Raw genomic sequence first — 13,286 nt, 5'->3', positions numbered from 1 at the left:
TACGTTTTCCTGACCGGTAAAACTGAACGTTTTTTAAACAGAAGTTAATATTTCGCCTGTTATGGGAACGTTTATTTTTAGGTTGCAGGGAGGTTCTGGGAACGTTTTACTCTGGTTGCCTGAAAGTTTTCCTGGGGGGTTTTATTAAGGTTTTGACAACAGAAATTATAGGGTATTTGGAGATAATTAAATAACGTTCTGAGAACACGTTTCAATAAGACTTTTAATAACACTGCTAGCTTAGTTTGGATTAACTGTTTTGTACTACAAGCAGAGATAGGACACTAATTTGCTTAGGCATTAATCATGTAAACACATTTATTTCAATTTTGCATGGCATCAGTGAGATTTGAATATATGACCTTCTGTTCGCTATCCATGGAATTAGTCCACTGCACTACCAGAATGGAGTTAGCATGCTATGTTTGTTTTTACTCATACAAAGCTGTGTATTTTAGTCTATTTAAACACCCCATTTCAAAGAAACAAGCACTCATTAGGATCAGGTGTGAACACACTTAACTCTCTCTATCCTCTATCTTGTTTTGTTGACACTGAGAACAGAATGTACAAAACATTAGGAACACCTTCCTAATATTGAGTTGCACCCACCTTTGCCCTCAGAACAGTCTCAATTTGCCACGGCATGGATGGGCTGGTCCAAAGATTTCTACAAGGTGTTGAAAGCGTTCCACAGGGATGCTGGCCCATGTTGAGTACAATGCTTCCCACAGTTGTGTCAAGTTGGCTGGATGTCCTTTGGGTGGTGGACCATTCTTGATACACACAGGAAACTGTTAAGCTTGAAAAATCCAGCAGCATTGCAATTCTTCACACAAACCAGTGTGCCTGGCACCTTCTACCATACCCCGTTCAAAGCCACTTAATTATTTTTGTCTTTCCCATTCACCCTCTGAATGGCACACATACATAATCCATCTCTCAATTGTCTCAAGGCTTAAAAATACTTATTTAACGTCTCCTCTCCTTCATCTACACTGATTGAATTGGATTTAACAAGTGACATCAAAAAAGGGATCATAGCTTTCACCTGAATTCACCTGATCAGTCTATGCCATGGAAAGAGCAGGTGTCCCTAATGTTTTGTACAGTCAGTGTATATGTTTTTAAAAATAACATTCTTAGAATGTTCTTTGAATGTTACTAAGGTTTTCTCATGGTTTTTATGGAACGTTTTCTTAATGTTCCAAGAACATGACTTTAAATACAAGTATGAGGAAACCTGCAGAAAACGTTATGCTGAAGTATTTCCACAGATGTTTGTTAAGCGCTAGCTGGATATCCTGCACCGTTCCCAGAAAGTTGTGGGACGGTTGTATGCAAAATAATCATAGGACAACCACGCTCTCACCAAGATCTCAGATACATGGTTCTCAGATCGTTATGTGCTAGCTGAGCAGGGATGGACTCGGACCAGAAAACAGCTCGGCCATTTGTAACCAACCAAACCATTTTTTACCCTTCAAGGCCGCTATACTGGCCCATTCTATTGCCTTAGACAAATAATGACATTTCTGCACTTAAACTCCAATTTAGACAGGCCCAGACCAGCCCATCTGGCATTTGCTAAAATTGCTCTATGTTCAGTCAGTCTCTGTGAGGGACTGTAAATGAATAGATTAATGATAGCACCATCACACGGTTAATGAGGGGTTAGGGGAGATGTTGCGTTTAAGAAGTATAGCATGACATATTACCGCTCCATGATATATTATAAAACAGAGCTGCATTAGCATAGATAAGGCAATTGCAAATGTGGTAGAATGGTAAATAACAAATCTTTATTTCTTTAAATGGCAATAGCAGAGAAAACACTGCTGTCACCATCATAACCATATCATAACCTGTCAGCACCATGTCACCATCATAACCATATCATAACCTGTCAGCACCATGTCACCATCATAACCATATCATAACCTGTCAGCACCATGTTACCATCATAACCATATCATAACCTGTCAGCACCATGTCACCATCATAACCATATCATAACCTGTCAGCACCATGTCACCATCATAACCATATCATAACCTGTCAGCACCATGTCACCATCATAACCATATCATAACCTGTCAGCACCATGTCACCATCATAACCATATCATAACCTGTCAGCACCATGTCACCATCATAACCATATCATAACCTGTCAGCACCATGTCACCATCATAACCATATCATAACCTGTCAGCACCATGTTACCATCATAACCATATCATAACCTGTCAGCACCATGTCACCATCATAACCATATCATAACCTGTCAGCACCATGTCACCATCATAACCATATCATAACCTGTCAGCACCATGTCACCATCATAACCATATCATAACTTGTCAGCACCATGTCACCATCATAACCATATCATAACCTGTCAGCACCATGTCACCATCATAACCATATCATAACCTGTCAGCACCATCTCACCATCATAACCATATCATAACCTGTCAGCACCATGTCACCATCATAACCATATCATAACCTGTCAGCACCATGTCACCATCATAACCATATCATAACCTGTCAGCACCATGTCACCATCATAACCATATCATAACCTGTCAGCACCATGTCACCATCATAACCATATCATAACCTGTCAGCACCATGTCACCATCATAACCATATCATAACCTGTCAGCACCATGTCACCATCATAACCATATCATAACCTGTCAGCACCATGTCACCATCATAACCATATCATAACCTGTCAGCACCATGTCACCATCATAACCATATCATAACCTGTCAGCACCATGTCACCATCATAACCATATCATAACCTGTCAGCACCATGTCACCATCATAACCATATCATAACCTGTCAGCACCATGTCACCATCATAACCATATCATAACCTGTCAGCACCATGTCACCACCATAACCATATCATAACCTGTCAGCACCATGTCACCACCATAACCATATCATAACCTGTCAGCACCATGTCACCATCATAACCATATCATAACCTGTCAGCACCATGTCACCATCATAACCATATCATAACCTGTCAGCACCATGTCACCATCATAACCATATCATAACCTGTCAGCACCATGTCACCATCATAACCATATCATAACCTGTCAGCACCATGTCACCATCATAACCATATCATAACCTGTCAGCACCATGTCACCATCATAACCATATCATAACCTGTTAGCACCATGTCACCATCATAACCATATCATAACCTGTCAGCACCATGTCACCATCATAACCATATCATAACCTGTCAGCACCATGTGACCATCATAACCATATCATAACCTGTCAGCACCATGTCACCATCATAACCATATCATAACCTGTCAGCACCATGTCACCATCATAACCATATCATAACCTGTCAGCACCATGTCACCACCATAACCTCTAACTTCAACCACACGTCATGTCCCCTAACAGCAATAAGGAAACCTACCAGTAAAACAGACACAAATATCCCCTGGAGGAATCACATCCCAGTCTTTGGATTCATTAATTAGTATACCGATTTCACCTAATTCAAACAGACATCGATAATTAGTACACAAATGCAACGTCTAGGCAATGTTTAGAGCCATTCTCTTTTTCTCTCTCTAATGCCTTATGCACTTGTCTGGCCATCGTGACATGTTCAGTGTGTGGGTGTCTATATATCTGTCTTGTGGTGTTATCTCAGTCTAGCCCTCACAACACTCACCTCCCTATTGCCTCGTCCCTCAGCCCACTGTCTACCAACCTCCATTAACACATCTATCTTCCTCTCCTCTCGTCCCCTGATCTCTCTCTCTCTCTCTTTCTCTGTTCCTCTTCCTTTCTGTCTCTCTGTTGACCAACTTGTCTTGTTTTGTCATCCTTTTACCGTCATGCTTTTTGAGGTTTTGCCTCTCGGTCATGTTTCTTTTTCTCTGGTCCTCCATTCCCCTGGCTCACTGTATGACTGACTATCTTTCCTTTATTATATCCCTCTATCTATCCCTCTGACTGCCCACAGAGCAACACAGTGTTATAAAGGGTGGACAAAAACCCTTTCAAACTTACACAACAACCCCTCTCAACAAGCCTGTTAATACGATGACATGGTCTGTTGAGTGTGACTTACACAGAATGTGGGACCAGTGTTCAGGAATCAGTGTTCTTTTGTTAGAGTGCCCGCCTTGAAATTGGAAGGTTGGGGGTTCAATCCCGTGTTGAGTCATACCAAATATATATATATATATATATCAGAATGCACCTTGTTGGAGAGAAGGACATAAGGGCTCATACATGCTTATAAAGCATTATTATTATTATTATTATACTTAGATTTATGTAAAGTGTTACCAATGGCACAGTAAAGTAGCGTGATTGAGTGACATGACGTTAGTTGAGCTGCAGATCATACTCTGTGCCTGTCGTGCCGTGTCTTGGAGATATGCGTCGGTCGTCTGGGGGGCTGACAGAGATTGAGTGGTCTATGCTTAGCACTCACACCGTTGCTGCCTAGACATGAAGCCTGATAGATAGATACAAGGTCAGTTAGGCCACTGACGCCAGACAGACAGTATGTCTATGGAGTTGATATATAAATCTTACATACTCACTCCTCTTTTTTAAGACTGTAATTGTGTAGCTTTCCGTCAGAGTATGACATCACCTGGTTGGTTCGTGCTGGCCGACTATCTGACAGGTCCTTCTACAGACTGCACTGGATAAACAGACGGATTGGGCTCTAACCTCTGACCTCTTCCTCGATCACAACCATATTGTCTGTTATTGGTCAGCAGAGGACACAGAGCTGATCACACACTCTGTTATTGGTCATCAGAGGACGCGGAGCTGATCACACACTCTGTTATTGGTCATCAGAGGACGCAGAGCTGATCACACACTCTGTTATTGGTCATCAGAGGACGCAGAGCTGATCACACACTCTGTTATTGGTCATCAGAGGACGCAGAGCTGATCACACACTCTGTTATTGGTCATCAGAGGACGCAGAGCTGATCACACACTCTGTTATTGGTCATCAGAGGATGCAGAGCTGATCACACACTCTGTTATTGGTCATCAGAGGACGCAGAGCTGATCACACACCCTGTTATTGGTCATCAGAGAGCTGCTGTATCTGTGGATGGGGCTTTCGGACCTGTGTAATGAAGCAGAAGGCTGATTGGCTAGTGTAGAATAGATAAGAAAGAGGTGTTCACATGGGACAATGGGTAGTCTACAGCAGTGGTCACCATCCTTTTCTGAGTGAAGATCACTTTCGCAGTCAAAAAGCAAGCTGAGATCTACCGCTTAGAATTTAAACATTACTTAAAATGTAACATTAACCTAATAAAAACGGTTCTGTAGGAAGTTTGTGGAGTAGACCTAATACATTATCACAGCATATTGGCTATATGCATGGCCTGCCAATATTGTTCTTCTCAGACCATATTAGATTAAAAAACTCGAGCTTTGATACCAAAATAGATCATTTGGTGTAGCACTTGTGAGGCACAGCTGAGCATAAATCTAAATAATTTGCATTCTTATTTTACTGGACTGATGCTACCTGCATCGGATGGTCATGGTGCTTTCAAGACAACTGGGAACTTGAAGAAAATAAACTAGGTCAAATTGGGACGTCAGTGATCTTCAGGTCAGAAAGTCAGAGCTCTAGAAAGATGCCAGAGTTTCCAACTTGGTATTCCAAGTTGGATGACCTTTAAAAAGATTTGAACAAGCCGGATCTTGTTCCCAGTTGTCTTGAACGCACTGAAGTCGGAGATTATTGAGTTCAAAGTTGTTTTGAACATGTTTTGAGCATAGGTAGAGAGAGAGCAGCAGAGGGTTCACCTCTCACGGTCCCTGCTATCTCCTTCCTTTCCTCCGGTGAGACTGGCCAGAGAGAGGGGACACCCTTCCACCTGATGGCAAAACTCAAGTCGCACGGCATCATCCTCATACACAAATTCATGTTGTTCCTATGACCAGAGAAAGTGAAATATTCCTCAATATTAAAATATACAGTTGAAGTCAGAAGTTTACATACACTTTGGTTGGAGTCATTAATAATACTCGTTTATCAAACACTCCACAAATTTCTTGTTAACAAACTATAGTTTTGGCAAGTCGGTTAGGACATCTACTTTGTGCATGACACAAGTAATTTTTCCAACAATTGTTTACAGACAGATTATTTCACTTATAATTCACTGTATCACAAATCCAGTGGGTCAGAAGTTTACATACACTAAGTTGACTGCCTTTAAACAGCTTGGAAAATTCCAGAAAATGATGTCATGGCTTTAGAATCTGATAGGCTAACTGACATCATTTGAGTCAATTGGAGGTGTACCTGTGGATGTATTTCAAGGCCTACCTTCAAACTCAGTGCCTCTTTGCATGACATCATGGGAAAATCAAAAGAAATCAGCCTGACCTCAGAAAAAATATTGTAGACCTCCACTAGTCTGGTTCATCCTTGGGAGCAATTTCCAAACACCTGAAGGTACCATGTTCATCTGTACAAACAATAGTACGCAAGTATAAACACCATGGGATCACGCAATCATCATACTGCTCAGGAAGGAGACGCGTTCTGTCTCCTAGAGATCAACGTACTTTGGTGCGAAAAGTGCAAATCAATCCCAGAACAACAGCAAGGACCTTGTGAAGATGCTGGAGGAAACAGATACAAAAGTATCTATATCCACAGTAAAACGAGTCCTATATCAACATAACCTGAAAGGCCGCTCAGCAAGGAAGAAGCCACTGCTCCAAAACCGCCATAAAAAAGCCAGAATACAGTTTGCAACTGCACATGGAGACAAAGATCGTAGTTTTTGGAGAAATGTCCTCTGGTCTGATGAAATAAATAGAACTGTTTGGCAATAATGACCATTGTTATGTTTGGAGGAAAAAGGGGGAGGCTTGCATGCCGAAGAACACCATCCCAACCGTGAAGCACGGGGGTGGCAGCATCATGTTGTGGGGGTGCTTTGCTGCAGGAGGGTCTGGTGCACTTCACAAAATAGATGGTATCATGAGGGAGGAAAATTATGTGGATATATTGAAGCAACATCTCAAGACATCAGTCAGGAAGTTAAAGCTTAGTCGCAAATGGGTCTTCCAAATGGACAATGTCCCCAAGCATACATCCAAAGTTGTGGCAAAATGGCTTAAGGACAATAAAGTCAGGGTATTGGAGTGGCCATCACAAAGCCCTGACCTCAATCCCATAGAAAATTTGTGGGCAGAACTGAAAAAGCATGTGCAAGCAAGGAGGCCTACAAACCTGACTCAGTTACACCAGCTCTGTCAGGAGGAATGGGTCAAAATTCACCCAACTTATTGTGGGAAGCTTGTGGAAGGCTACCTGAAACGTTTGATCCAAGTTAAACAATTTAAAGGCAATGCTACCAAATACTACTTGAGTGTATGTTAACTTCTGACCCACTGGGAATGTGATGAAAGAAATAAAAGCTGAAATAAATCATTCTCTCTACTATTATTCTGACATTTCACATTCTTAAAATAAAGTGGTGATCCTAACTGACGTAAGACAGGGAATTTTTACTTGGGTTAAATGTCAGAAATTGTGAAAAACTGAGTTTAAATGTACACTGCTCAAAAAAATAAAGGGAACACTTAAACAACACAATGTAACTCCAAGTCAATCACACTTTTGTGAAATCAAACTGTCCACTTAGGAAGCAACACTGATTGACAATAAATTTCACATGCTGTTGTGCAAATGGAATAGACAACAGGTGGAAATTATAGGCAATTAGCAAGACACCCCCAATAAAGGACTGGTTCTGCAGGTAGGGACCACAGACCACTTCTCAGTTCCTATCCTTCTGGCTGATGTTTTGGTCACTTTTGAATGCTGGAGGTGCTTTCACTCTAGTGGTAGCATGAGACAGAGTCTACAACCCACACAAGTGGCTCAGGTAGTGCAGCTCATCCAGGATGGCACATCAATGCGAGCTGTGGCAAGAAGGTTTGCTGTGTCTGTCAGCGTAGTGTCCAGAGCATGGAGGCGCTACCAGGAGACAGGCCAGTACATCAGGAGACGTGGAAGAGGCCGTAGGAGGGCAGCAACCCAGCGGCAGGACCGCTACCTCCGCCTTTGTGCAAGAAGGAGCAGGAGAAGCACTGCCAGAGCCCTGCAAAATGACCTCCAGCAGGCCACAAATGTGCATGTGTCTGCTCAAACGGTCAGAAACAGACTCCATGAGGGTGGTATGAGGGCCCGACGTCCACAGGTGGGGGTTGTGCTTACAGCCCAACACCGTGCAGGACGTTTGGCATTTGCCAGAGAACACCAAGATTGGCAAATTCGCCACTGGCGCCCTGTGCTCTTCACAGATGAAAGCAGGTTCACACTGAGCACGTGACAGACGTGACAGAGTCTGGAGACACTGTGGAGAACGTTCTGCTGCCTGCAACATCCTCCAGCATGACCGGTTTGGCGGTGGGTCAGTCATGGTGTGGGGTGGCATTTCTTTGGGGGGCCGCACAGCCCTCCATGTGCTTGCCAGAGGTAGCCTGACTGCCATTAGGTACCGAGATGAGATCCTCAGACCCCTTGTGAGACCATATGCTGGTGCGGTTGGCCCTGGGTTCCTCCTAATGCAAGACAATGCTAGACCTCATGTGGCTGGAGTGTGTCAGCAGTTCCTGCAAGAGGAAGGCATTGATGCTATGGACTGGCCCGCCCGTTCCCCAGACCTGAATCCAATTGAGCACATCTGGGACATCATGTCTCGCTCCATCCACCAACGCCACGTTGCGCCACAGACTGTCCAGGAGTTGGCGGATGCTTTAGTCCAGGTCTGGGAGGAGATCCCTCTGGAGACCATCCGCCACCTCATCAGGAGCATGCCCAGGCGTTGTAGGGAGGTCATACAGGCACGTGGAGGCTACACACACTACTGAGCCTCATTTTGACTTGTTTTAATGACATTACATCAAAGTTGGATCAGCCTGTAGTGTGGTTTTCCACTTTAATTTTGAGTGTGACTCCAAATCCAGACCTCCACGGGTTGATAAATTGGATTTCCATTGATTATTTTTGTGTGATTTTGTTGTCAGCACATTCAACTATGTAAAGAAAAAAGTATTTAATAAGATTATTTCTTTCATTCAGATCTAGGATGTGTTGTTTAAGTGTTCCATTTATTTTTTTGAGCAGTATATTTGGCTAAGGTGTATGTAAACTTCCGATTTCAACTGTACATGACGAAATGCTAATAATAATAAAAACGCAGGGCTATTAATAGCCTACACCTGGCTACTCATTCATTGTAGCTGCAGCGCGAGTGGAAGTAGGGAGAAGCGCGTTTTATATTTTGTAATACTGTTGAATAAAAACCGTTTTGACAGTGCTGAATAAAAACTTAGACATGAACTCACTCAAAACAGTCTCTCTCAGGTCATGATTTTACAAGTTATTAAATCTCACGTAGGCTAGTATCAAACTAATGAAATGTTTGGCGATCGATCTGGAATGCCTTGAAGATCAACCAGTCGATCGCGATCGACCGGTTGGTGACCACTGGTCTACAGGGATGGAAGTCAGGAAGTCAGGCAGTCAGGTCCAGAAACAGCAACAGTATCTTCCCCCAGCAGCTATTGACCTGCTGCTTATGATGTAAACGCCCTAGCGCTAATAGCAGAGCTCAATATGCATGGTATTGAGTGTCTCTCTGCGTCCCAAATGGCACCCTATTTCCTTTATTTTGACCAGGACCTATAGTGCACTAATAGGGAGATATTTGGGATGCATCCACTGTGTCCGGCCCAGTCTGAGCCTCCTTCCATTTGCATGCTGGTGGGGAGCTCAGTCTGTATTGACCCGCAGGCAGTGGATCTTTACTTGTTTCTTAACACATTTAATTGGGTTTACTCGTGTGGACATGGAGACACAAATGCATTAATTAAGTTACTATTACAAAGCGCGGGGGGGGGGGGGTGTTTGCCTATTGTAAAGCTGTAACATTGATGGTTTCAACACATGACATTTGCTCTGTGCGTCTGTCTGTCTGTCTGTCTGTCTGTCTGTCTGTCTGTCTGTCTGTCTGTCGCTGTGTGTGTGTGTGTGTGTGTGTGTGTGTGTGTGTGTGTGTGTGTGTGTGTGTGTGTGTGTGTGTGTGTGTGTGTGTGTGTGTGTGTGTGTGTGTGTGTGTGTGTGTGTGTGTGGTGTGTGTGTGTGACAGGTGAGGGCCAGTGCCATCGCCCAGGATGCGGACCAGAACTACGACTATGCGTCTAACAGTGTGATCCTGCATCTAGACGTGGGGGACGAGGTGTGTGTACAGCTGGACGGGGGGAAGGTCCATGGAGGAAACACCAACAAATACAGCACCTTCTCTGGGTTCCTCATCTACCCTGACTGATTGACTGACCTGACTGAGTGACTGAATTGACCAACCTGACTGACCTTCACAACTTTAAAAAGACAAGGGAGGCTGTGGGCAGACTGGAGGAGCTGAAGGCAAACACACATACACACACACACATACAAACAAACACACACACATACACACAAACACACATACTCTCATATACACACACACACACATACACACACAAACAGTACACACAAACATACATAAAAAACGTGCATACATACAGTACCAGTCAAAAGTTTGGACACACCTACTCATTCAAGGGTTATTCTTTATTTTTACTATTTTCTACATTGTAGAATAATAGTGAGACATCAAAACTGACATAACACATATGGAATCATGTAGTAACCAAAAAGGTGTTAAACAAATGCAAATATATTTTATATTTGAAATTCTTCAAAGTAGCCACCTTTTCCCTTGATGACAGCTTTGCACACTCTTGGAATTCTCTCAACCAGCTTCACCTGGAATGCTTTTCTAACAGTCTTGAAGGAGCTCCCACATATGCTGAGCACTTGTTGGCTGCTTTTCCGTCACTCTGCGGTCCAACTCATCCAAAACCATCTCAATTCGGTTGAGGTCAGGTGATTGTGGAGGCCAGGTCATCTGATGCAGCACTCCATTACTCTCCTTCTTGGACAAATAGCCTTTACACAGCCTAGAGGTGTGTTGGGTCATTGTCCTGTTGAAAAACAAATGATAGTCCCACTAAATGCAAACCAGATGGGATGGCGTATCGCTGCAGAATACTGTGGTAGCTATGCTGGTTAAGTGTGCCTTGAATTCTAAATAAATCACAATCAGTGTCACCAGCAAAGCACCCCCACACCATCACACCTCCTCCTCCATGCTTCACGGTGGGAACCACACTTGCAGAGATCATCCGTTCACCTACTCTGCATCTCACAAAGACACGGCGTTTGGAACCAAAAATCGCAAATTTGGACTCATTAGACCAAAGGACAGATTTCCACTGTTCTAATGTCCATTGCTCGTGTTTCTTAGCCCAAGCAAGTCTCTTCTTCTTATTGGTGTCCTTTAGTAGTAGTTTCTTTGCAGAAATTCGACCATGAAGGCCTGATTCACACAGTCTCCTCTGAACAGTTGATGTTGAGATGTGTCTGTTATTTGAACTATGTGAAGCATTTATTTGGGCTGCAATTTCTGAGGCTGAAAACTCTAATGCACTTAACCTCTGCAGCAGAGGAAACTCGGTCTTCCTTTCCTATGGCGGTTCTCATGAGAGACAGTTTCATCATAGTGCTTGATGGTTTTTGTGACTGCAATTGAAGAAACTTTCAAAGTTTTTTAAATGTTCCGGATTGACTGACCTTCATGTCTTAAAGTAATGATGGACTGTTGTAATGATGGACACCTGTTAATTGAAATGCCTACCAGGTGACTACCTAATGAAGCTGGTTGAGAGAATGCCAAGAGTGTGCAAAGCTGTCATCAAGGCAAAGGGTGGCTACTTTGAAGAATCTCAAATATAAAATATATTTTGATTTAACACTTTTTTTGGTTACTACATGATTCCATATGTGTTGTTTGATAGTTATGTCTTCACTATTATTCTACAATATAGAAAATAAAGAAAAATTGAATGTGTAGGTGTGTCCAAACTTTTGATTGGTACTGTATGTAGATACATTCATGCAGTACATGCATACGCATACTTAACACACTCTCTCGTACAACTTCTCTCTTTCACACACACACACACACACACACACACACACACACACACACACACACACACACGAAATGACAGCACACTGAAAGGACATGGACTGACTGAGTGGAGTTTTTCAAATGAAGAAGTGTTTCATTTGTGTGTTGAGTGTTATTGAGACAATTATGACCAAGTGCATTTACTGACCCCTCATGTGTGTTGAAATATGGACCTCAGAACATGTACAGAATAGGTGTGCAAAAGGTTGCATTAAAATATACAGCATATTCAATGTCACGTCTACTTACTTGGTCCCGTGTGGCTCAGTTGGTAGAGCATAGTGTTTGCAACGCCAGGGTTGTGGGTTCAATTCCCACAGGGGACCAGTACGGATTTTTTTTTAATGAAATGTTCACTACTGTAAGTCGCTCTGGATAAGAGCGTCTGCTAAATGACTAAAATGTAAATGTACATTGTTGTACATACAGTTTAACTAAGAGAATCAGTCCTACCCATTGAGCATTCTGAGTGTGACCAAAGGTTGTGAATGTGTGAATCAAGACTGGGTTAGCCTACTGAGTTAAAGCCAAGGCATTAGCTCTGGGAGCCAACACAAATTTCCAGAGTTCAATTTCCGCTACACTTCGCCCCCCTCTGACCCAGTCGACAGTTCAGTAGTTCACACTGTTAAGTCACTGTGATATGTCCCAATAACATCATCCAACTGTTTCAAAATAAAAGTCCCCTGCTTTTTCAAAATAAAATATCCCTGTTGTTCATAATCTAGGCCAGAACAGTCTTACTCTACTACATGGAGACAGTTTTGTATTTTATGATCAATTGTTTCTTGATTTTCAGCTATAAAAAAAACAAGGACATAAAAAAAAAATTCAAACACAGATAACTAAATAAAATGAAGACAGTATTCAAAGTAAATCACATCTGGTCACAGATGGTTGACCTTCTTTAACCATCACACCATGAGGCTGAGGGAGGACACCATCACACCATGAGGCTGAGGGAGGACACCATCACACCATGAGGCTGAGGGAGGACACCATCACACCATGAGGCTGAGGGAGGACACCATCACACCATGAGGCTGAGGGAGGACACCATCACACCATGAGGCTGAGGGAAGACACCATGAGGCTGAGGGAGTACACCATCACACCATGAGGCTGAGGAAGGACACCATCACACCA

General features: G+C 42.9%; 1 protein-coding gene across 1 annotated transcript in view; it reads left to right on the top strand.

Annotated features, from left to right (window-relative positions):
• The window catches only part of LOC106572577 (complement C1q-like protein 4), a 29,817-nt gene extending 16,997 nt beyond the window's left edge, over positions 1-12,820 (top strand). Inside the window, exon 2 of the mRNA XM_045696337.2 lies at positions 10,215-12,820. Coding sequence (XP_045552293.1) covers positions 10,215-10,394 — 180 coding nt within the window. The 3' untranslated portion in view covers positions 10,395-12,820. The remainder of the gene's footprint in view (positions 1-10,214) is intronic.
• Positions 12,821-13,286: the final 466 nt, after the last annotated feature.

This window comes from Salmo salar, chromosome 15, assembly GCF_965601325.2.
Source record: "Salmo salar chromosome 15, fSalSal1, whole genome shotgun sequence".
Classification (NCBI taxonomy): domain Eukaryota; kingdom Metazoa; phylum Chordata; class Actinopteri; order Salmoniformes; family Salmonidae; genus Salmo; species Salmo salar.
This window is presented reverse-complemented; position numbering and strand designations above follow the sequence as displayed.